Here is a 26,549-nt window from a genome sequence, read left to right on the forward strand (position 1 = left end):
GCTTGTGGTCTAGGATCATTTATTTCCAATCATGGCTTGTGAACCAAAAGGTCAACTAAAACTAACTGAAACCAGATGTATTATTACACATGAATTTCTTATTATTCATTATTTAATTTAATAACACATTATTTACAGGATAAGAGAGAGACAGAGAGATAGAGGGAGGCATGCGTGTCGGACAGAAGTAGTGGGCCGTACAGTCCAGTGAAGGCTTCCAGTTGAGCAGCCTGTTTGAGTTGTTGTCAGGCCCACCATTTAAGTGGAACAGCAGAGCAGCACACCAGAGGTACGATATTTACCATAGATCACTGCCATCTGAACTGAAAGAAAAAGACACAAAAAGTCAGTACGTCAAATGCACTAAACTACTGTGATCAAACTTAGATATTGCTATTCATTGTTGGCACTACTTTTTGGAATTTCAGAATGGGTTAATTGGGTTAATTCCACAAATTAAATTCTAATTCAATTACCTCTCCCCGTAAATTCAATTTAATTCAAATTCCAGATCAGTCATTGAATTCAGAGATAATTCAATTCCTCTCAATTCCAATGTTAGGTAGATTCCAATAAGTCAATTCCAACAAAATGTAGTTTAGGGGCCCTAAAAGGCTAGGGCTGGCTTTGACTGCATGTGTAGGTAAAGTTGTGGGTATGCAGACCCTGTAAGGACCGATGCCGGAGATAAGAAGCAGGTACGGGGAGTCAACATTTAATAAGGAACAGACATGAAACGAGACAGGAACAGCGTTAGCAAAACAACGACGATTGACAATCAATGCTGAAGTGGGGAACAGAGCAGGGGAACAGACATATATAGGGGAGGTAATGACAGAGGGGATTGAGTCCAGGTGAGTCCAATAATCGCTGATGCGCGTGACGAGGGAAGGCAGGTGTGCGTAATGATGGGGAGCCTGTCACCCAGGAGCGCCAGGGGGAAGAGTGGGAGCAGGCGTGACAGATCCATGAACCACTGCGTCTCCTTATGAGTTCAGATTTTTGTGGCTCCCACCCCAATCAAAGTTGCCGATCCCTGATTTAAAACAAATCCTGCTGTCAATGTTTTATGCTACGTGCATTCATTTCACTGCCAGGGAAATGCACAAATGCTGATTTCCAATTAAATTCAAAAGATTAAATGTTTTTCCAATTCCAATTCAACTCCAATTCAAACAGTCCAAACAGTCTAATTCCACTTTGATTACAATGCCAAAACTTGAAGATTGTTGAATTTCGAATTGAATTCAATGTAAATTCTCCACGTCATGAGTGAATTCAAGAAATGAATTGGAATTTCAAATTAAATTGGAATTGACCCCAACCCTGTGGGTCATGTTGATATATTCAATGTATGAGTATATTGGAACTCATCGGAGACGCAGTTATTTTGAATAACCATGTCCCCCAATCTCTTCATCCTCTCACCGTGTTGTTAAGTCGCCTTCTGACTCGTCTCCAAACAGCAACCACGCCATAGCTGACTCAGGGGAAGACCTCTTCCCATACCTAGTGTACACAGAGAGGCCATCACTGTTGCTGTATGTCACCAAGAGATATACATTGCTTGCTGGAGTGTGCTGACAGGGGTCCTATGATCATATCATGTCCCCTTGTGGCCATGAGTAGCCTGCCCACCTCATAATTTACATCACCACGAATTCCAAGACACTAGTACCTCAATTCATCTTTCCGAGATCCCTTGTGTCCTATCTCCTTACCTTCTTCTCAACCGTATCGGAGGAGAAGATCCAACATCCTTCCCTTCGGACCTCCCTCTCACATACGTTTTGAGAAGAAGGCGAGGAGAGAGGATGCTAGGAATCGAGGAAAGATTCATTGAGAAAGAGTAAAAGTGTCAAGAAATTAGACATTCTAAGTGCTCTACTAAGTACCCTACTTCACTAATCACCAATGCCCTTTTAATTTCCAGAGGCAAGATCACATATTTCTCATAGCTCCAAACGAGGAGAGATTTCCAATGTCCAATGCTCAGTAAGGCTAGCAATGCTCAGCTCCACAGGCAGAGCCAAGTCTTTTAAAATATCTTTACTGAAATCAATGCCTGGCCATTGTGGAGTGATTCTCCCTTTGTGTGAGAACAGAGGAGCTGAACTGCATGGCACACAGCCCTTGCAGTGCATTGACAGCTCCAGCCCTTTTAATGATAGACCCTGCAGTTTTTAGACGTTTAATAGGAGACTGGTTCAGGTTCCCTCAAACTCTACACGCCTACATGAAATCTCTCTCTGAGCAACAGACGTACCTGCACAGATACATACGCACAGATGCACAAGCAGTCACTCATATGCACACACAGATGGAGACTCCACATGCATGCATGGACACACACATATACACACACACACACACCACGCACACACACGCACATATATATATATATATATATATATATAACACTGTTGATATATACTGTTGACGCATGTTTCTGAGGACTTTTTATTGTCGACAGTGACAAAAATGTCAGTTGTGTGTGCATAGAAATGTAAGTTGCAGGGGGGTTTTACTGGAGGTTTTGATAAGATTCAGCCATATGTTCTACTGTTAGTATTTTGTTAATGTTATTAGTATTCTTTAAAGTTACAGTTGCCAATGCTGCTTTGTGTATTGTTTATCATATGCAGTGGTGTTTTGCATGTTATTTTGGCATTAATACGTGTCACATATCAGTTTGCAATGTAAATAAAAAAATAAAAATGGTTGAGTTAATAAAGCCTCCATACAAACATGGTCTCTTTTGTGTTTTGTTGAGTAAGGCAGGTCCAAAATGCAGGTGTTTCAGTCTAGCTCAGTGCTTTCTGTGGTGGAGGGGCAGCCAGCGGAAAATACAGAGCGTAAGGGTTCCCTAGTTGCGCCGTGATTGGCTCAGTGTTCTTTCACTCATGGGGACACTACATCACTGCCAAATCTAACGGTAGAGCTGGAAAATTCAAGCCCCTTGGGTGATGCCATAGAGTTACATTAGAAGTGCCCATCCAAGACGGCTCAAGGTCATTGGCCACAGATAAAATTACGTCAAATCACGTTATATCTACAGTAACTTTGATTGGACTAATCATGTCAACCTTATAATTTCAAAATCTTAGTCAGCAGTCATCTACATTAATCAAGGCAACAATATACTGGCAAATCCTTTTTAATCCTTGTCATATGAAGATAAATAATGATAAGAAATTATAGATAAAACGTATTGGTGCTCATTGGCCATTGTACATAAACATTACACAACAGGTTGGAAATCACAAATTCAACAATGACTGGTTTGGAAGGAATCAGTGGCTTAATGCAAGCATTGCAAAGCCATCACTAGCCTGCTATTCAGTGGAGTGGGTGTGTGGTCCCAATTCTCATTTAAGGTTCTCTTTCCCAAGCTTAAAATGATAAACATTCAACACTGGCCATGCTGTCAATCCAGCATGATTTCTGCCACGCTCAAAACAACTGTTAACTCAGAACTGGGAAATTTGACTTCAGTGATTTCAGGATAAATGGGAACTCAGGTAAAAACGAGCACTGACTGCGAAAATAAGTTTTGAACGGTCATCCAACTCGGAATTGTACGTATGGAACTTTAGGCCTGTTTCTAGAGCTACAACCTGAAGATCACTGAAATCATCATGATTCGATCTTGGTTTTTTTTTCTCAGAATTCCCAGTTGTCTTGAAAGCACCATAAATCCAGAGAATGCCTGACTTTGATGACAAAATCTGCCCACAAGAAGGACCGCTGCACCACCTTCCTGTTCAAGTGAGCACAGAACAACAAGTTGAGTCGAAAAATGTCATGTATGCTGCTGCATAAATGACGTAATATGCAAGGAAGATATGTATACTGTAGCCAAGAAAAAAATACAAAGTATGTTGTGTAGTAAGCTGTTAGTAGCTAATGTGCCTCACCCTAATAAGTTGGTCTATTTTCCCCTCTTAATTTTGCCTACTGTTCTGACTTGGTGGTGTACACGTAGCAAATAGTCTGTTTTAGAGAAATGTAATCATTGAATATTGTAAGAGCTTTCATTGTCTGCTTATATGCCCACTTTATTTATCCAACAGTTCTGACTTGGTGTACAGAGAGAACACTGTAAGAACAGCCCATGTTCTGAATTCTGTCACTGTACATTTCAAAAGTGCTGAACAAATAGTTACATTGACTATGTCCATCCTAGCTCGCTCATTAATGTCTTAATTGAAATTACGGGTTGCCTCTTATCCGCTTGTCGTCCCCTTATGCTACAGTTCCTACATCTCAATTGTCAGTAGAAAGCATATTTGTTTAAGCAAGTCAGCCATATCAGCTCTGTTTTTTTAAAGGCAGTAAATGAGGCTGAATGAACTGTTTCGCTGCCAGACTAGGCTCTGCTGATAGCCAGTCTGTAGCAGTGGTAAGGTGTTGGGACTGCTGTTGGTACAGCTTTATGTAGGCCCTAACAGTTTGTGGGCACAGTTTGTCACCATTATAGTGCAATTAATGTATTGTTTAGTGTTGTGTTGTGTTGTGTAGTAGCTTTACTTGCATGCATCCTCCCCACAAAAAAATGTGGATTTGCCCCACCAAGATTTACATGCTAAAATCTCCACTGATTGTATGCAGCATTATTCCGTACTGCCATAATTGTTATTGCATTGGTTGCAAAAGTACTTCTGCAGAAGTGGTTTATTTGTTGTATTGTTAAACATCGTCTTTTGCATGCACACGCTACCACAGTGTTTTCCATAGTGCCCTTTATTACGGTGTTTTTTTCTGCCATTGGCGAGCTTCTAGAGACATCCCAGACAGCTCATGGAGCTTGCTCATGCGCAGAGTAAATTACGACCCTATGGTACCAGGGCAGCTCTGATGAGGCCTCAGCCTGGCAGATTCTGGAGAGAGGGTGCCATAAATATTGACACTTTGTCAAACCAAGTACTTGGTTTCTCTCTCTCTACAAGAGGTGAATGTTTCTGTTTATATTGATGCTGATAGTTATATAACTATTAATTCTTAATACTGTTTAGTATGTGTTATATCTTTGTCTTGTAGAACCACAACAATAAGATTCCAAGTCATTGGGATTACTAAAATCATATAAATATCCAGCTGTTTGTGTGTGTGTGGCAGTGACTATTAAGAGTACAGCACTGTACTGGGCAGAACCAAACCAATCAGCTATAAGTATATAGCGGGTGAGGGCATTCACATTGACCACTCAGACGGGTGAGGGCATACCAGCCAATCGTTTTTACGTGGTACTTCTAGATGGATTTACTGACTAACAGTTTTTACATGGTCCGTAATTTTTCCGGATTTAGTGACCAATAGTTTTCACAGCTGTACTGAGAGACAGGGGCAATTCCTGTTGAGCTTTCCTCTTGCCCCAAGACACAGAGACAGGACATGCACTTAAGTTAATGCCTACTTTTTTTTCTATCCAACACACCAGTCATTGGAGATCACACATGCACTGTACAGCAGCGCATCATTGCCTACAGCAGTCTTGCCCTTACAACCCAGGTTGGGGGAATAATGATAGCAACTCATTATAGATCAGTATAATGAAGCCAGACCAGACCAGAAAGATCAGGTACATTTGCCGGTAATAGCACATCTCCATTACACAGACCAAGGTCTCAGTGGAGCCATTATAGGTCTCTATCGCTGAACGCAAGGTAGGTCAGTGATGGAGCAAAACCAGGCTCCTTTCCGTTCCTTTCCATACCATCATTATTTTTAATAACTACACTCTGCAATCTCCAAATACTAATCTCTCTGCTGCATATGTGGCTTTCCAAAACTGAAATTAAGTTATGTTATCACAGTGTTCAGAACAACAGGCTTGTCGGAGAGCCAAGACATCATTATCCTCAGGCTTAGTTCAAATATCCTCTATAGAAAATGTTGTTGTCATACGCACATCTTTAAAAACTTAGGTGCTGGGCTAATAAATAACATTTGTAAAGAATCACAGAGGTACATGTGGTCATAAACGATTATAATCAAAAGAGTAAAACCCACAAATTCAGATATACAAAAAGTTCCATATCAGATTATGCATATTGTTTATGAGTTAGCACCACATATTTATGAACAGCTGTGCCTGGTGTCCTTTGTGGTGTGCTATCTCATGAACTGATATCATGTATTCAGGTGAGAGGACACCTGGGGCAGTTGATTCGTGACTTGTCCTTCGTGCCCGCTCCCATACCCTATAATTTTGTATTTCTTTGTGACTCGTTTGTATATAGGTAGAGCAGACAAGCCACATGCCTGATTGGCAGATGACTGGCAACCCTGATTAGAAGCACCTACTGCTCATCGGTTGTTCTCTACAAATGCTGTTTTGAATTCAAATAAAATTGTACCTACACACTGAAGAAGGCTGTAATGCCGAAACCTCTGTGCAAACTATCCCTGATGCAATTAAAATAATTTAAGTACGCTTTATGCAACATCTTTTTGAGTGTGAACCCATTACACCTTTCTGTTCATAAAGGATTATAAAGTGCCTTCGGAAAGTATTCAGACCCCATTAACTTTTTCCACATTTGGTTAGATAAATATGACATTTACATAAGTACAGTACTTTGTTGAAGCACCTTTGGCAGCAATTACAGCCTTGAGTCTTCTTGGGTATGACGCTACAAGCTTGGCACACCTGTATCTGGGGAATTTCTCCCATTCTTCTCTACAGATCCTCTCAAGCTCTGTCAGGTTGGACAGGGAGTGTTGCTGCACAGCTATTTTCAGGTTTCTCCAGAGATGTTCGATCAGGTTTAACGCTGGGCTCTGGCTGGGCCACTCAAGGACATTCAGAGACTTCAGAGACATTCAAGACAAGTCCTGCGTTGTCTTGGCTGTGTGCTTAGGGTCGTTGTCCTGTTGGAAGGTGAACCTTCGCCCCAGTCTGAGCTGGCTGGAGTGTTTATGGACATATTCAATCTCTCCATATCCCAGTCTGCTGTCCCCATGCTTCAAGATGTCCACCATTGTTCCTGTACCCAAAAAATCAAAGGGGACTGAACAAAATGACTGTCGCCCCGTAGCACTCACTTCTGTCATCATGAAGTGCTTTGAGGGACTAGTTAAGGATCATATCACCTCTACCTTACCTGACACCCTAGACCCACTTCAATTTGCTTACCGCACCAATAGATCCACAGACGATGCAATCACCATCGTACTGCACACTGCCCTATCCCATCTGGACAAGAGGAATACCTATGTAAGAATGCTGTTAACTTCTTGGTGACAGGGGGCAGTATTTTCACGTCCGGATGAAATGCATGCCCAAATTCAACTGCCTGCTACTCATCCCCAGAAGATAAGATATGCATATTATTAGTAGATTTTGATAGGAAACACTCTGAAGTTTTTAAATTTAATCATGTCTGTGAGTATAACAGAACTTATTTAGCAGGCGAAACCCCGAGGACAAACCATTCATACTTTTTTGGGGGGTGTCACTCTCTTTTCAATGGATTTTCACTGGGAATCCAGATTTCTAAGGGACCTTCTTGTAGTTCCTACCGCTTCCACTGGATGTCACCAGTCTTTAGAAATTGGTTGAGGTTATTCCTTTGTGTAATGAAGATGTAGCACTGTTCAGAACGAGGGTCACTTGTAGTGTACTGTTAGATAGAGGCACGTGACCAGAAAGCTAGCTACAGTTTGTTTTCCTCCTGTATTGAACACAGATCATCCCGTCTTCAATTTGATCGATTATTTACGTAAAAAAATACCTAAAGTAGTATTACAAAATTAGTTTGAAATGTTTAGGCAAAATTTACAGGTAAACTTTTGAGATATTTTGTAGTCACGTTACGCAAGTTGGAACCGGTGTTTTTCTGGATCAAACGCTCCAAATATATTGACATTTTGGATATATATTGACGAATTTAATCAAACAAAAGGACCATTTGTGACGTTTATGGGACATATTGGAGTGCCAACAAAAGAAGCTCCTGAAAGGTAAGGCATGAATTATATTTTTATTTCTGCGTTTTGTGTCACGCCTGCAGGGTTGAAATATGCTTTTCTCTCTTTGTTTACTATGGTGCTATCCTCAGATAATAGCATTGTTTGCTTTCGCCTAAAATCCTTTTTGAAATCTGACATGTTGGCTGGATTCACAACAAGTCTAGCTTTAATTTGCTATCTTGCATGTGTGATTTAATGAAAGTTTGATTTTTATAGTAATTTATTTGAATTTGGCGCCCTGCATTTTCCCTGGCTTTTGGCCAGGTGGGACATATCCCAGAGAGGTTAACTGACTATAGCTCAGCATTTAACACATAGTACCCTCCAAGCGCATCATTAAGCTTGAGGCCCCGGGTCTGAACCCCGCCCTGTGCAACTGGGTCCTGGACTTCCCGACGGGCAGCATCCCTGGTGGTGAAGGCAGGAAAAAACACCTCCACTTCGTTGATCCTCAACACTGGGATCCCACAAGAATGAGTGCTCAGCCCCCTCCTGTACTCACTGTTCACCCATGACTGAGTGTCCATGCACGCCTCCAACTCAATCATCAAGTTTGCAGACGACACAACAGTAGTAGGCCTGATTACCGACGAGACAACCTACAGGGAGGAGGTGAGGGCCCTGGGAGTGTGGTGCCAGGAAAATAACCTCTCACCCAGAGTAAACAAAACAAAGGAGCTGATCGTGGACTTCAGGAAACAGCAGAGGGAGCACTCCCCTATACACATAGATGGGACTGCAGTGGAGAAGGTGGAAAGCTTCAAGTTCCTCGGCGTACACATCACTGACAAACTGAAATGGCCCACCCACAGAGAGAGTGTGGTGAAGAAGGAGCAACAGTGCCTCTTCAACCTCAGGAGGCTGAAGACATCTGGCTTGGCACCTAAAACCCTCACAAACTTTTACAGATGTCCAATTGAGAGCATCCTGTCAGGCTGTACCACCGCCTGGTACAGCAACTGCACCACCCGCAACTGCAGGTCTCTCCAGAGCCCCAAGCATCACCGGGTGCAAACTACCTGTCCTCCAGGACACCTACAGCAAACGATGTCACAGGAAGGCCAAAAATATCATCAAGACCAACAACCACCCGAGCCACTGCCTGTTCACCCCATTACCATCCAGGCAAGGTCAGTACAGGTGCATCAAAGCTGAGACCGAGAAACTGAAAAACAGCTTCTATCTAAAAGCCATCTGACTGTTAAATCGCCATCACTAGCACATTAGAGACTTGAAATCATTGGCCACTTTAATAATGTTTATATATTTTGCTTCTCATATGTATGTATTGTTTTCTATCCTATTCTACTGTATCTTAGTATGTGCCACTCTGACATTGCTCTCCCAAATATTGATATATTCTTAAATCAATTCCTTTACTTTAGATGTGTGTGTTTTGTTGTTAGATATTACTGCACTGTTAGAGCTAGAAACACAAGCATTTTGCTACACCCGCAATAACATCTGCTAAACACGTGTATGTGACAAATACAATTTGATTTGATTTGATTTGAGTACTTTGGAGCAGGTTTTCGTCAAGGATCTCTCTGTACTTCGCTTTGTTCATCTTTCTCTCGATCCTGACTAGTCTCCCAGTCCCTGCTGCTGAAAAACATCCCCACAGCATGATGCTGCTACCACCACGCTTCACCATAGGGATGGTGCCAGGTTTCCTCCAGAAGTGACCTGGCATTCAGGCAAAAGAGTTCAATCTTGGTTTCATCAGACCACAAAATCTTGTTTCTCATGGTCTGAGAATCTTTAGGTGACTTTTGGCAAACTCCAAGCGGGCTGTCATGTGCCTTTTACTGAGGAGGGGCTTCCGTCTGGCCACTCTACCATAAAGGCCTGATTAGTGGAGTGCTGCAGAGATGGTTGCCCTTCTGGAAGGTTCTCCCATCTCCACAGAGGAACTCTGGAGCTCTGTCAGAGTGAACATCAGGTCCTTGGTCACTGCCTTGACCAAGGCCCTTCTCCCCTTATTGCTCAGTTTGGCCGGGCGGCCAGCTCTAGGAAGAGTCTTGGTGGTTCCAAATTTCTTCCATTTAAGAATGATGTGTTTTTAGGGACCTTCAATACTGCATACTTTTTTTGGTACCTCTCCCTAGATCTGTGCCTCGACACAATCATGTCTCGGTTCTCTACGAATGATCATATGGGCATGTATTCCAGCAGTTTCCAATGTCATCTTTTTTTACTGTTGCCTAGGTTTTAATTTGGACCAATTTGTATATAATTCTTTGACCATGATTGACTATGCACAAAAGTGAATTATATATTTTGGGATGTGAGCACTCAGCCTGTTTGACCAGAGGAAGATCCGTTTCAATCTAAACGTTGTCAATAAAGTTGCGAATTTGGAGCATAAACAGTGTGTGGGCCTTCCTGTTCATTATTAGTTAACATACATTATTAGTTAAAATACCTTCTCCTGTGTCCTTGCCTATAGTGGTCATTTGACCTCTTAAGATCATCAGCTAAATTTGATTGGCATTTATGGGGGGCATTTTTTTGTGTGATTTTTTTTTGTATTCAAATTGAATGAAGGAACATGTAATCAATCTATTGGTTGTTAGTAGGAGCTTTACGCTTCCTGAAAACCCAATAGGCTGAAATGTTTGCTTTGTTAGAGTGCTGACTCACTCACCTCTGTCTAGTAATGAGGTTTATGTAGTGTCGCAGCGCCGTGTTGTATCTGGCCCATTCCTCCGGAGGCGCGTTGTTGTCAGGGCTCACAGGCTTGGGCGGGTAGGCATCTGCGAAGGTGCCCAGACTAACCAGCACGCACACGAGGAGGGCTACGAGGATCAACCAGGGTCTCAGTATGTTGGCCATCTGTAAATAAAGAATGTAGTCAAACATTTCCCTGAAAACTGCTGGACATAGTTTTGTTTAAGGTAAAGCTTTTGATGAGTAAGATTTGGTCTTTTTGAGTGGAGGATTCATTAGAGACGCGTTAGCAGGTGCTCAGTCTATGGTGCCGAAATGTGTGCCAAAGTTGTTTACGAAATAAATAAATTGGTCTTCAACCTATTGATTTTACAGTGCTAGGTAACAGTCTGGAAATGTTAAGTAATGATAATGAAGAATCGCTTTTGTACTCTAACATTCGGACTTGCTACTGCAATTGGTCGTTCTTGAATTGCGGTGGCAGTTGCGTCCCTTGCCTTTGCAATCATGAAAAACACTTTCAAATGACAAACAGTTACACATGCATGTTTTTGTTTATATTGAAGTATTTATGATGTGTCCCTAAGTGTTATGTAATTGGTGTTAACACTTTGAAAATGACTCATTACAAAGGATATACAAGGACCTTGAGCATTCCCTCCAGTGGCAAACTGTTTTTGGGGAGTGGTCTTTATTAATAAAAATTATTAACTAATCACACCCTTTTAGTATGTCCTAAATTGTAGGATTCCATTGATCATGTGGTGTGTCTAAAGGTGAGAATGCTGTTCATCGACTACAGCTCGGCATTCAACACCATAGTACCCTCCAAGCTCGTCATCAAGCTCGAGACCCTGGGTCTCGACCCCGCCCTGTGCAACTGGGTACTGGACTTCCTGACGAGCCGCCCCCAGGTGGTGAGGGTAGGCAACAACATCTCCTCCCCGCTGATCCTCAACACTGGGGCCCCACAAGGGTGCGTTCTGAGCCCTCTCCTGTACTCCCTGTTCACCCACGACTGCGTGGCCACGCACGCCTCCAACTCAATCATCAAGTTTGCGGACGACACAACAGTGGTAGGCTTGATTACCAACAACGACGAGACGGCTTACAGGGAGGAGGTGAGGGCCCTCAGAGTGTGGTGTCAAGAAAATAACCTCACACTCAACATCAACAAAACTAAGGAGATGATTGTGGACTTCAGGAAACAGCAGAGGGAACACCCCCCCATCCACATCGATGGAACAGTAGTGGAGAGGGTAGCAAGTTTTAAGTTCCTCGGCATACACATCACAGACAAACTGAATTGGTCCACTCACACAGACAGCATCGTGAAGAAGGCGCAGCAGCGCCTCTTCAACCTCAGGAGGCTGAAGAAATTCGGCTTGTCACCAAAAGCACTCACAAACTTCTACAGATGCACAATCGAGAGCATCCTGGCGGGCTGTATCACCGCCTGGTATGGCAACTGCACCGCCCTCAACCGTAAGGCTCTCCAGAGGGTAGTGAGGTCTGCACAACGCATCACCGGGGCAAACTACCTGCCCTCCAGGACACCTACACCACCCGATGCTACAGGAAGGCCATAAAGATCATCAAGGACATCAACCACCCGAGCCACTGCCTGTTCACCCCGCTGTCATCCAGAAGGCGAGGTCAGTACAGGTGCATCAAAGCTGGGACCGAGAGACTGAAAAACAGCTTCTATCTCAAGGCCATCAGACTGTTAAACAGCCACCACTAACATTGAGTGGCTGCTGCCAACACACTGTCAATGACACTGACTCAACTCCAGCCACTTTAATAATGGGAATTGATGGGAAATGATGTAAATATATCACTAGCCACTTTAAACAATGCTACCTTATATAATGTTACTTACCCTACATTATTCATCTCATATGCATACGTATATACTGTACTCTATATCATCGACTGCATCCTTATGTAATACATGTATCACTAGCCACTTTAACTATGCCACTTGGTTTACATACTCATCTCATATGTATATACTGTACTCGATATCATCTACTGTATCTTGCCTATGCTGCTCTGTACCATCACTCATTCATATATCCTTATGTACATATTCTTTATCCCCTTACACTGTGTATAAGACAGTAGTTTTTTGGAATTGTTAGTTAGATTACTTGTTCGTTATTACTGCATTGTCTAAACTAGAAGCACAAGCATTTCGCTACACTCGCATTAACATCTGCTAACCATGTGTATGTGACAAATAAAATTTGATTTGATTTGATTTGATTTGAAATGTTACTAAGGGTTAAAGGGTTCATTCATTACCTTATATTTGGGCATTTGTTGCCTCCATTTAAGAAAATCCTCAATTATCAAAAATGTGTCATGGGTGTTATCATCATTGGTGTTACTACTCCTAGGGTGAAGTCAGCATTAGTGGGACACTTTTTGGTGAATCACTATGTATAAAATCGAAATCAGCCAGACCCTACTCAACTAATGTTTATTTCAATGAATGAAGGTTGTATCTACATGTTTATGATGAAACAAGTTGATAGTTTATTATTTGGTGGATGCTACAATCTCTAAAACAACATCAGACCCATACTTTTGCTAAAGTGTGTCTTTCAGTTGTAGTGGGACACTAGTAGATTTTTTATTTAACGAGGCAAGTCAGTTAAGAACAAATTCTTATTTACAATAACAGCCTAGGAACAGTGGGTTAACTGCCTTGTTCAGGGACATAATGACAGATTTTTACCTTGTCATCTCGGGGATTCAATCCGGCAACCTTTCAGGTTAGTGGCCCAACGCTCTCACCACTAGGCTGCCTGCGGCCCCTCTTCCGTAGATGAAGTAGAGAACACTTTGCAGGGGCTTATAGATAACACACTCTCCATGCCCTTGCAAAAGTGATGTTGGGACATTCCAAGCTCTCCATGAAACTCTAACTAAAGCACTCTGGAGTCCGCACAGCTTTTACTTGATCCTGAAGCAACTCTATTATTCCCCAAATGTTGTCCACTTTCATAAACGTAACCTCTTTTCTATCCTTACTTTCTTACATGCCATTGTCTGTTGTTTCCTTTCTTTCCTACCCTTGTTATTTTTTCTCGCATTCCTTCCAATGTCATATTATTGTTATATCATGCTGTTTATGTGCTATATAGTGTCTAGAATACATTTTGAGATGTTATAAACTGCTACAACAACATATTTTAAAGGCCTAGTTCAGTCAAACAACTGATTTTTCTGTGTTTTATGTACAGTGAGTGTACTAAACATTAAGTACACCTGCTCTTTCCATGACATAGACTGACCAGGTGAATCCAGCTGAAAACTATGACGACTTATTGATGTCACTTGTTCAATCCACTTGAATCAGTCTAAATAAAGGGGAGGAGACAGGTTAAACATATATTTTTAAGTCTTGAGACAATTGAGATTGTGTATGTGTGCTATTCAGAGGGTGAATGGGCAAGACACAAGATTTAAGTGCCTTTGAACAGGTATGGTAGTTGGTGCCAGGCGCACTGGGCTGCTGGGTTTTTCACGCGCAACTGTTTCACGTGTGTATCAAGAATGGTCCACCACCCAATGGACATCCAGACAACTTGACACAACTGTGGGAAGCATTGGAGTCATCATGGGCCAGCATCCCTGTGGAATGCTTCCGACGCCTTGTAGAGTCCATGCCGATGATTTGAGGCTGTTCTGGGAGCAAAAGGGGGAGGAGCAACTCTATATTAGGAAGATGTTCCTAATGTTTGGTGTACTCAGTGTATATCTCCACGCTATGAGGTTGGAATAATGTTGTGAAAACTAAGACGATGCCCTTTTAGTGTAAGAGCTGTATGAAAAGGCCGCCTGAAATTTCTGCCTGTTTTAGTGGGATGGAGTTTTAGACTTCCGTGGTGACATCACCATGCAATAAATGAGTTAATAATAGACCAATAGGTCGTTAACAATAAAACGTCACAATAGGGTGCAGAGCGTTCGATTGGCCTGCAGGGGGGCAAGGAGACTTGCGGCTCGGGTAAAACCATTGACAACTGCGTGCCGTTATCAAGGGATTTTTGAATAAGTGTTAACTATTTGGTTGTAATATCATCCCCTCTTGAAGAGCATTGTTATTCCATGCAAAACAATTGCACACATTTAGCTCTATCATCAGAGTTATAGGCCTACAGCCAGTAACTGCATGCCTTTCATGATCAGTAAACATCATGTAATCATGATCATGATAATGTAATTGCTGTCAATATTGGCCACTATTAATTGCATATTTGAGTGAAATAAAAGTGAACTATACCTGACCAGTATGAGTGGTTTAAGGTTCATTTCCCATCCTTTGTGGGGTCTGCCTGTCAAGCAGCAGTAGGGGCATTCGCCAATGTAACGGTACTGTTACAATGCCTTCAGGAAGTATTCATACCCCTTAACTTACTCCAAATGTTATTTGTTGAATTATCTATAGTGGTGATGACAGTAGTCCGACTGACACCTTTACCAGGACGATGTCAAGCACTTTCCAAAAGCCTAATCTCTGATGAAGCAAGCTAAGAGACACATTGTTTGCTTTAGCTATCTAGCTACAAGCCAAATCGATGTGGCTAGCCTGACTTAACTCAAAATACATTATCAAATGATGTTTGCTGATTGCTGTAAAACTCTGATGATAGAGCTAAATGTGGAATAATCGGAAATGCTAGTTCTGACTATGCTCCTCAAGAGGTGATGATATTAAAAATCAGGTAGTTATAATGTTCATTTAGAAATCACTTGAAAACGGCATGGATTTGTCAATAGTTTTAGCGGAGGTGGGGTCTCCTTGCCCCACAGCAGCCGAATCAAACGCTATTGTGATGTTTTATTGATAAGCAAAATATAAGAAAGAGAGTTCCAAACCTTTCTGCCAATTACAGCTCATTTTCACTTTTCCCCTCCCCACTTAGACCACTCCCACACAGTCTTAGCAATAGTCTTGCTTGAGAAATTGCCATTTGCTAAGCTATTTTACGTTTATTTTTGACAATTTTAATTGAAAACAATCACAGTAAGGTACTTCATTGTTAGAAATCATACGATATTGAGACAAAAACAGCTGCATTGGATATTTCATGTATTTTTGAATATCTAAAGGAAATTGCATTTATATTGATTAACAGATGTTTTGTGCACAGTACACATTTAGCAGAAAACCAATAGCATATGTTGTGATTGGGTTGCAAAATGACCACAGTGCAGGACATTCAAACAGAATGCCCCACTACACCTGTGGGATATATTACAAAGCAGGACCAAAGAGTTAGTCAGATAACTTGTCTAATTGTTCTGAAATAACTTTCAAAAATGTTGAAAGATAAGCTTAAAATGGGCATGGTCTAACTGGCTCAAAAACCCAAACTCTAAGTTTAGCTTTCTTAATGAACCTGGAAATCAAGTTATTTCTGGTTGTTTATCAAAATTAGCTGGCAAATTTATTGATACTGCTTTGTAGTATATCACTCTGATGTCTCACTAATTCTGACTTCACTTTACTGGTGGCACAATGTTATCATAATGGTAAAATATCATCAAGCTGCCATATTAATTGATTTACAATGGGAAGATACTCACATAGATATTATTTTATTTATTCAAATGTAGGCTAAGATTTTTTCTCTTCTAAAATGCATTGCCCAAAATGCTACCGCAATTCAAGAACGACCCAATTGCTAAAACTACCACAACAGTCAAAACCTCCCAAACTCATCCTTACATTGATAGTCTCAGAAAGCAAAAACTCACTTTTACTCACTTCGCGGCAGGCTTGCTTCCCAGGTTTTCACTTGGTTCTTGTTGTACGTCTTGTTTTTATTCCCGAATCCCGAAGGTTTATATAGGCAAGGCTATGTGATGCGCGCGCCATGAGATACAAGTAGGAGCATCCAATGAAAACCACACCCCTATTCTTTTTAACAATAGTCATTGGCCAGCTGGTGATCATAGTGTTGTGTAACAAATGTTTATGACAAATTGACTGTATCAATAACGCGCAATAAGGGTAAATGCATGCATATAATAACCAATAAAGAAGAAACGCATTCGTACATAAAGGCCTACTTCGGTCTAAGTGCATGACACACCGTGTGTGCTGGGTTTCATCACTTAGAGGACAGTTGGAAAAGTAGCCAGTCCTGCTTGGACCACAACTGCAAATGTGGTACAAACTGCCAGTTCTCAAAGATGATTTCACCATATATTTCGACCCTTTATTATAACAGTATTGGGTCACCACTACTCATGCTACCCATTTAAGGCCAAGTTGGTCTCCTGAGAGGAGAACACACATCGCATTCATTCTCATTGTGTACTGAATACTAGTGTGTTTTCCATACATGTGTGAATCATTGCGTTTGTGAGATAATATTTAATCTTTCACAAAATATGTAGATTCATTTTCCACTTCTGCACACAACTCCTGTAATGCAACACACTTTATTCCATTACTAAAAACTGCACGAAAATAAAAAGACGTCATTCCCCAATTGCAAAGTAGCTATAAAGCTCTAAGAGTAACACACCAATATAAACTAGGCCTATATGTCTGACAGCAGTTATTAAGCCACATTTTTAATTCGTTCACCCCCCTCCCTAAAATAAACATCTAATCTGTCCGCCAGACAGCCACTCATAGAACAGTCAACAACAAAAAATAAATAAACTGAAAGAAAGTACAGACTACGGATCGCTGTCCACGGTGCTGAAATTGCGCAGGGTTCGCACAAGGTGCTTGAGTTGCTTAAAGTACTTGAATTCGGCTATTAGTATACCTTGAAAATCATACATTTTCTCAAGTTTCTACTTGAAAAGTACTTGAATTAAAATCATAGGAGAACAGAAAATGCTCAAAAATGTTAATATGAAAAATATTAGAAAAATGTACTAGTCTTGCGAACTAATTTCCATGCAGACTACCGAGTTTAATTTCCTCGTGTTTCGCGTTCTGGTTGCCATGCGAGCTCGCTCATTCCACACACACTGTCACTCAGTCAGGCAGGTACAGAACTGACTGACAAACGTCACATCGACAGCTGAAATGCCAAGCAAATGTAGATTCAAACCTGCCTGGCAGGATGTTGATGTTTTGCCATACCCAAACAGGGATGTAGTGGAGGGTAAACGCATGTACGCACCTTTTTATTTGTGAAATAGCGTTTACTCGTTTTTATTTAGTTAATTATCGTTTACGCACTTATTGTTGCGTTCCAAGCAATGATCAACGCTCAGAAGGCTTCTTGATCTGGGTTCTAATTAAGCAATAAGGCCCGAGGAGGTGTGGTATATAGCCAATATACCACGGCTAAGGGCTGTTCTTATGCACAACGCAACACGAAGTGCCTGGACACAGTCCTTAGCCGTGGTATATTGGCCATAAATCACAAACCCCCGAGGTGCCTTATTGCTATTATAAACTGGTTATCCAACGTAATTAGAACAGTTTTGTCATACCTGTGGTATACGGTCTGATCAGCATTCAGGGATCGAACCACCCAGTTTATAATCTCAAATTATTCATGTACCATGCACGTTATATTTGCCTGCTCCCCGGATTTGCCTTGTTAGCAGCGCATTCATTCACCTCTCTGTCATATGGGTAACTCTGCGTGTCAACAGACATCCCCCCAAATAAAGAAAACCTGACTCTCGGAGAATGAGCGTACAACTGATAAATAGATGCTGAAATTAAGCTAGCTATAATAAAAAAGATGGGCTACTGTAAGTTCTCATAACAAAATGCATTTTCTTTACAGAGAGTAGTGAGACAGACAGTGGTAACTCAGGCTGCAATTACTTTTTTTGCCTGAATTTAAAATGGATTCTATTTAGATGTTGTGTCTACATACACACAATGCCCCATAATGTCAAAGTGGAATGAGGAAATCGGTCAATTGAAATAAATTCATTAGGCCCTAATCATTCACATGACTGGGAATTCCTGATATGCATCTGTTGGTCACAAATACCTTTAAAAAATGGCCTCAGGATCTCGACAGTGTTTTTGTGCATTCAAATTGCCATTGATAGAATGCACTTGTGTTCGTTGTCCGTAGCTTATGCCTGCACATACCCTAACCATACCGCCACCATGGGGCACTCTGTTCACAACGTTGACATCAGCAAACCCCTCGCCCACACGACGCCGTACATGTGGTCTGCGGTTGTGAGGCGGGTTGGTTGTACTGACAAATTCTCTAAAACGATGTCGGAGGCGGCTTATGGTAGAGAACTTAACATTAAATTCTCTGTCAACAGCTCTGGTGGACATTCCTGCAGCCAGCATGCCAATTGCACGCTCATTCAAAACTTGAGACATCTGTGGCATCGTGTTGTGTGACAAAACTGCTCATTTTAGAGTGGCCTTTTATTGTCCCCCGCACAAGGTGCACCTGTGTAATGATCATGCCGTTTAATCAGCTTCTTGATATGCCACACCTGTCAGGTGGATGGATTATATTGGCAAAGGAGAAAGGCTCAGTAACAGGGATGTAAACAAATGTGTGCACATCATTTGAGAGTAAGAAGCTTTTTGTGCATATGGAACATTTCTGGGATCTTTTATTTCAGCTCATGAAATTTGGGACCAACACTTGGGTTTATATACAGTATTTCTTTCAGTGTAAACTGTATACCTTGAAAACTTGATTGCTGACATGCAAAACATTTTTCGGACTATAACAATAATGTACTAATGAAACAAAAGACATTTTTTGGGGTAGAATTTTCCTTTAAATATTTGACACACTTTGACTTTAAGCTGTTGACATTAACAAGCAATTAAGCAGAGAAGTATATGAGAGCACCATAAAGCCTCCAAGTGGATTACACATTGATTACTTTGCTTTGGCCATTAAACAATCAATAATTCTCTAATATTTTAAACCCTTCCACTTTCAAACAGTGTGCAGACATTGAGAAGCAGTTTGTGTTTGTTTTACAAAATTATCTGTTCCTTAAAAATCAAAGCACAGAAGAGTAAGAATGAGCAGTTAAAAGTCCAAATGCTAAATTATTCAATTTCTTACTCTCTCTTACCGTGATTGGCATGTATCTTTCTCTTGCAGCCCTCACCTCTTGTCTATGGGATAACAGTAACAGCACAGAGCATATCCTGTTGTCTCAATCTACCTCTCTCTGTTTCCCCTGCTCCCAATAAAAGTCAATGACAAGAAACAACAGGTAGAAGACAAACTCATCTCAGAAGATAAACTGATCTCTGTCTCTATAGGTAAACATTCAGAAAGTAATGCCAGATAACGAAAAGGCAAACAGTTTAGGGTTTTTCATGGCTCATCGGGCCCAATAAACTCCCCCGGACAGGTCTCTGGCTAATGTACTCCAAGACAGCAGCAGATACAACTCATTTACAACTCAATTACAACTCATTCAGAACCACATTCTGGCTCAATGCCAACAGAATCTCACTGAGATTGCACTAGATTTGTGATGTTTCACATCTGTATCAGGCCTTGCCATATTTTCTTACTAACGATGTTGTTGTGCCCATTACTCAATTACAGGTTTAATTGATACAGATGTATGTGCTGATGAACCTCTTTATCAGTAGGGAACTTTTGACGTAGGAAGTATTTTAAGCTCTTTTTTATTTAACCTTTATTTAACTTGGCAAGTCAGTTAAGAACAAATTCTTATTTACAATGACAGCCTACCGAGGAACAGTGGGTTATCTGCTTGTTCAGGGGCAGAACAACAGATTTTTACCTTGTCAGTTTGGGGATTCAATCTAGCAACTTTTCAGTTACTATCCTAACGCTCTAACCACTAGGCTACCCGCCGTCAGTTTGGGGATTCAATCTAGCAACCTTTCAGTTACTAGCCTAACGCTCTAACCACTAGGCTACCCGCCGCCCCAAAATTGAGACATGGATTGTGTATGTGTGCCATTCGGAGGGTGAATGGGCAAGACACAAGATTTAAGTGCCTTTGAATGGGGTATGGTAGTAGGTGCCAGGCGTACCAGTTTGTGTCAAGAATTGCAACGCTTCTGTGTGGTCCACCACCCAAAGGACATCTAGCCAACTTGACACAACTGTGCGATGCATTGGAGTCAACTTGGGCCAGCATCACTGTGGAACGCTTTTGACACCTTGTAGAGTCCATGCCCCAACGAATTGAGGCTGTTCTGAGGGCAAAAGGGGGGAATACAACTCAATATTAGGAAGGTGTTCATAATGTTTGGTATACTCAGTGTATGTTATCTGTATTTCAGGGAATACTCGTGTGTATGCTAATTATGTTAGAATGCTAGACCAAAATCCTCTATTGTTTGAAAAACCTCTCGCTTTGAAGACGAGACAATATGATTCTGCCATTACGTTTGCTGCTTCTACAAATAGAAGTAGAGGGAGGAGTAATACACACAGACAGAAAATTGGCTTCATAACATGGGATGTCTCCCCAGAGTAATCTGTGACTCCTTCCGGTAGTATTGGGAGGTTGTAAAGGGGGAATGATTATGCGTTTTTATTTAGCCTTATCTTCCGAGTGAGGCATCCACTAATGTGAGCAGAGTGCTTTCCAGTGATCCAGTCAACCCCGTCTGTTTACACTGCATACTTCATCATTGGATAGAAAACCGAAGTCGACGATTGTCTGTTAGTGCAATCATTTATGAACACATGAACTGCCCTGAAAAGACTGCTGAGCATCACTCAGAAGCACTATCGAATGACAGTGACCAAACGATGAGATATTTCCCAGGAGGTTTCTCATTCATTGTGGGGAAAATAACCCTTGAGTCACCACACGTTGGAGAGAATAGGTATAGTAAGAAATGTCTGGCTGTCATTTGTAGCTTATGTGTCCCAAAAGAGTTACTCCTTTTACACATGAAGCCCTCTGTGTGTATACATAATATCACTCCTTATAATGACACCCACGCAAAATATTAACATGTTTCGCAGTACATATCGGCAGATATTAGTCTTGCTAGCTATGGATGAGACACGTAGCTTTGATTCCCTCGTGAGAGATGTAATTCGTCACCTCCCCAGAGGAACAAAGCCAGTCTGCCTGTAGAAGCAATTAGATCGTTTTTTAAATTGAAAACAAATCTGACCAATTAAACCAATAGAAAGCCACCTGATATATCTCGTTATGACCGAACAGACAGCCACAGTCCCAATTTCCATGGTTAACTTTGATTGATTGACTCAAAGACCGTTGAGAGTTGGGACTAAATAGATGATGCCACTGGTCTGAATCCCTAGGTACTGTATGTGTGGTGTCTGGGGAACAAATTGACACCGTGGCTGTGTCATGGACACCAATTAAACACAACATGAAATTAGGTTTTTTGCGAGGGGTTCAATATTTTTTAATCAGTCCCGAAGAAATGTCCAAATTAGAGATGGACGCTAGTGTCACTAAAACAACCACCAAATAAGAACGTTAACAAGCACACTCGAACCTGTTGGTATTGATTTCTCTGGCTGTGTTTACACAATTTGGATCTTTTTCACTAATTGGTATTTTGACCAATCAGATCTGTTAAAAAATATCGGCTGTGATTGGTCAAAAGACCAATTAGTAGAAATACATCAGAATTGGGCTGCCGGTATAAATGCAGCCCGTGGAACTGAGACTGATTGGCAATTAGCCTACATGATGAAATCATTGTTCATTGTGGCAGTCAGAAAATAATATACAAGGATCTACAAAGGCTATTCAGAAAAAGATGTGGATCTTCCCTGTTGGACATTATTGGACTGATCACTGAGGTGGACAATAGCAGGTATCAAAGCCCCCATATGGCAAAACTCTTCATTTCTATTTCATTTCTTCCAGCCTTGTTATTTTCAGAAATGACTGTGTTCTAGGAAATTTGAGAAACATCTCACAACCATGCAAAGCTTCTGTGAGTCCGATGTAGCTGCCAAGACTGGCTTTGCAGACTGTAGAAGAATGATGGGGGGCAAACTGAATGGCAGTGGTGATAGAACCTTTAACCTTCATTTCATGTACTGGAGGCACATGCTGCAGTACATCATGTTCTGTGGTCTCTTCAGTGATAGCAGGGTTCTAGTAGATATGTCAAATATACAAGTGTCCAAGTGTCCATTACCAACTGCTTTTCTTCCACTGGTGAAATTAGGTTCCAAGCCAGCCAGCCATTCATAATAAGGATGAAGATTTCATTACAAAAGAAATTTGATCTAAGAAGCTACCCGAAAACCTAGCAAGACACAAACGACATCAAACACAGACAATTGTGACCATAAACAGAGATGCATACAACAGCTGAAGTTTACAAGTCGACTACTATACATCTTAATAGTCTCGGTGCTTTTGATTTGTCTGAAAGATGAAATGCACAATGTTAATCTGAGCATGGGGTTGTGAGCTATCTCTGCTTCCCTTGAGCTATGGCTCCTGGTTCGCTAATAAAGCAGCGTGTCTGCCTGAGTAATTGCAGTCGTTTCTCTCAGTCATATGAGCAGAAAGGACTATCTGGACTAGACCAGCAAACACAGGTCCCCTGGCAGCAAGCACACAGACAGAGATCATGATTCAGACCGGTGTCTACCAGGCTGTTTCAATGGTGGACAGAGGGTCATTGACACATGCACCATGTCATTCAGACCTGAGTAACATAAACAGGCAAGCCCTCCTGGAGACTTAATGTTGATAGCCTACCATTGTGACTTATGGACATGGGCACTTCTACAATAGTAAAACATTGGACATATTCCGTGGCACAAATTCAAACTGCAAAAGTTGGCTTATGAAAAAAATATCAAAGTTGTCCTATTGCTTGATAAATATTTTGTTCATTTAATACCAACTGTTGAGAACTGTTAACAATAGCTTCAGTTAATGGTGGTTGTGGGCAGAGGCAATATCCACTACTTACATGAATTCCCTTAAAAATAATCAAAAGGTGATCCTACTTTAAAACAGAGGTCAAATCAAACAAATCACTGAAACAATAGAAAGGAGTGCACTTCTGCAGGGCACGTGAGATAAAACATGCCAGCCCTACTCTAAGATCTAAAAATAACTAACTGAACAGCATGACAGCATACAATCAATATTTACAATATGTTTTATTGCTTTAGAAATACAAGCTCTTTCATTACAATTCAGAGCTTTCTTGGTCGGATCGGTTTTCAATAAGAGACATCAATTTCCTAACGTTTTACCAAACAAAAATCTCTCATATGAAAAAAAAAATAATCATCGAAAAAGAAAAATGTGATTATCACAACACACAATCCATTTACAAAACAGTCCGACATCTGCCATCTTCTACCCAGTCTTCCCCATCAGTGTGTCAGCCATCTTGGGCAGGAACATTTATAGGAAGTGAAAGAAGTCCTGGTACAGGACTGCCATCAGCAGAGGGGCGAAACATGATCAAGGCCTTGGTGCTCTCTGTGTCCCGCCCACCACCTGGGCCTGAACCTGTAACTCCAGTGGCTCCTTGTCCACTATGTGCTGGGTCTCCAGCTCCACACTGCTGCCTTCTGGCCTGGAGTCCATGTTCATCGCCCCTTTAAACAGCTCCCACCTCACCTCCCGCCGGCCCGCTCACACCCTGTGCCTCTGGACATCGCTCCAGGGTGGAGACCCGGGGTGATTCCCACTGTAACTGTCCAGCCTGGGCCTCATGCCCTGCAGGGACATGGAGGCATCGCTGCTCTCAGAGGACAGCAGCGCTCTCTTGGCTCCCGGTGTGGCCTTGCTCTGGGGGCTGCAGTCACTGCTTGAGGAGGCACAGCGGTTGGCGTCCTCACCGTGGTTGTTGTTGATTTGCTGTATCCATTCCCTCAGCTCCAGTGCTTTGCTGCTGTGTTAATCAGGCTGCACTTGAGCACCCCCTGAAACAGCCCCTCCACAGCAGAGCACACCCTCTGGAATGAGAGCAGGCGGAAGCCATCCCCGGGGGAGTGCAGATGTCTGCAGACCTCCTCGGGGAGCGAAGAAGCCTTGAAGGGAATGCTGATGGCTAGTGCCTACTCCACCCCCTTGAGGCGAAAAGGCGCACCAGGACCCACACCTTGCCTTTGGTGGACTTGGGCTCGTACCGCAGGCTGCAGCAGTACTTCTCTGCCTCCTGGCACACCCTCTGAAAGCTCCTCTGGCTGCGCTCCGTTAGGTTGACCGCCACATTGTGGCTCAGCTCGAAGGGGTCCAGCACATTGAAGGGGCCAAGCTTAGGGTCTGAAGTCCTCTCCTGCTCCATTGCCTCCCATTCCCGCTTTACCTTGTCTCGGCTAAGAAAGCTGGTGACGGGGAGTGAACAGCCCTCCCTGATGGCGCTGACAGAGCTGGCAAAGACAAACTGGGCATAGAAGGAGAAGTTCGACAGTAGGGAACCTACAGAGAAAAACAAAGGAAAGCTTCAAGGTATTGATCAGCCCAAAATTAATAAATGATGTGAAAACAACTGAGGGTGTTATACCGAAGATGTACTTAGAGACAGTTAGGTACGATGAGGACAGATTTAATTGATAATCTGTAAATAACACATCCAACTTCACCATTCCCTAACTGGTATAAAAACAGATTTAATATTGTACCTGCCAATACCACGAAGGTATTTTAATTACTTTTATGAAGAGTGCCTTACTTTTCCTTCTTTGTTTTTCTCTAAACCAAATAGCACCTTCAATTCTACTACTGATATCCTGACTTTCTCTCGTAACGCTGCCCATCCTTTTCTTCTGCATGGTTGGATGTATTTTCCATGCAATTTTTGGTGTAAATTGCCCAGATCCTGGGTGTTCTTGCTGGAGGGCACAGCAATGGGCTTACTGGGGAAGGTGCAGTTCCAGTCTTCAATAACATACTCTTCCTCCTTGCCTTAGAGGAGCAGAGAAGTACAGTGAAAAAAACACATCAAGACAAATAATCATTCAATTCACTAGGCACAAAACTATACACATCCTCAGGTTAAACCTATGTTCTGCCTTATAGGCGACTGCATGGGTTAATATAGGGTACAACATGGACTACAGAAATACTAGTCCTGACAGTAATATAAGTCCTGTACATGCTGAATAGAAATGTCTTGAGAGGAGATGTGTTATCAGCATGCATGTGATATTTGTGTTGAGCTTGAAAGCGGTGCAGACAGGAAGAAGTACCTGTGTGGGGAGAACAGGAGGGTCACACTTCTGCAGATAGATCACCAGCAGGGTCAAAGCACAGTTATTCAGCAAGGGTCCCGCACCACTGTGATGACCTATGGGAGAAGCAGTATAGAGAGAGAACCGTCATTCCAAGCATGTGACACCGTATCGTCTGTTGACAAAAGGTTAAAGAAAGGCAGCAAGGTTCTGCTGCCCCCTACTGAATACAGTTCAAAATGGTATGAAATCTAAGACCTTAGTCTCTCATACAGGATGCTGTGAAGATCACTCACCAGCCAGCTGCTTCTGTTTGGCTCAGTAGCGGGGATGGTGTCTAGCCCTGAGCACAGCTGCAGAAAACGGGTGCTCCTCACCGCCAGTCTGATGGGTGGAGGAATAGAGAGCAGGAGGGTCAGTTGGTGGTGACCCATGTTTGTGTTCATACCAGAAATACTAAGAGTTGGCCTTCCGGGTGGTGCTGTGGTCTAAGGCACTGCATCGCAGTGCTAGCTGTGCCATCAGAGACTCTGGGATCGAGTCCAGGCTCACAGAGGTCCATGGGTCGACGCACAATTGGCCTAGCGTCGTTTGGGTTAGGGAGGGTTTGGCCGGTAGGGATATCCTTGTCTCATCGCGCACTAGCGACTCCTGTGGCAGGCTGGGCGCAGTGCACGCTAACCAGGTGCACAGTGTTTTCTCCGACACATTGGCGCGGCTGGCTTCTGGGTTAAATGCCCGCTGTGTTAAGAAGCAGTGCAGCTTGGTTGGGTTGTGTTTCGGAGGACG

General features: G+C 42.2%; 1 protein-coding gene and 1 pseudogene across 3 annotated transcripts; both read right to left on the reverse strand.

The window, feature by feature from the left end:
* Nucleotides 1-6: 6 nt before the first annotated feature.
* On the reverse strand, nt 7-16,534 carry LOC112223962 (peptide Y). 3 transcript variants are annotated; one of them, XM_024387258.2, is made up of 4 exons: nt 16,427-16,534; nt 10,622-10,809; nt 1,429-1,509; nt 7-323 (listed from the first exon to the last, which is right to left on the reverse strand). In XM_024387258.2, the coding sequence occupies exons 2-4, from the start codon at nt 10,807-10,809 to the stop codon at nt 299-301; spliced, it is 294 nt and encodes a 97-aa protein (XP_024243026.1). In that variant the 5' UTR covers nt 16,427-16,534; the 3' UTR covers nt 7-298. The 3 variants fall into 3 exon arrangements, with proteins under 3 accessions (XP_024243026.1, XP_024243027.1, XP_024243025.1); XM_024387259.2 differs by having other exon boundaries at nt 7-318; nt 16,417-16,520; XM_024387257.2 differs by having other exon boundaries at nt 16,417-16,519.
* A 7,761-nt stretch (nt 16,535-24,295) lies between these two features.
* Nucleotides 24,296-26,194, reverse strand: LOC112224737 (annotated as a pseudogene).
* Nucleotides 26,195-26,549: the final 355 nt, after the last annotated feature.

Source organism: Oncorhynchus tshawytscha, linkage group LG25 (assembly GCF_018296145.1).
Source record: "Oncorhynchus tshawytscha isolate Ot180627B linkage group LG25, Otsh_v2.0, whole genome shotgun sequence".
Taxonomy (NCBI): domain Eukaryota; kingdom Metazoa; phylum Chordata; class Actinopteri; order Salmoniformes; family Salmonidae; genus Oncorhynchus; species Oncorhynchus tshawytscha.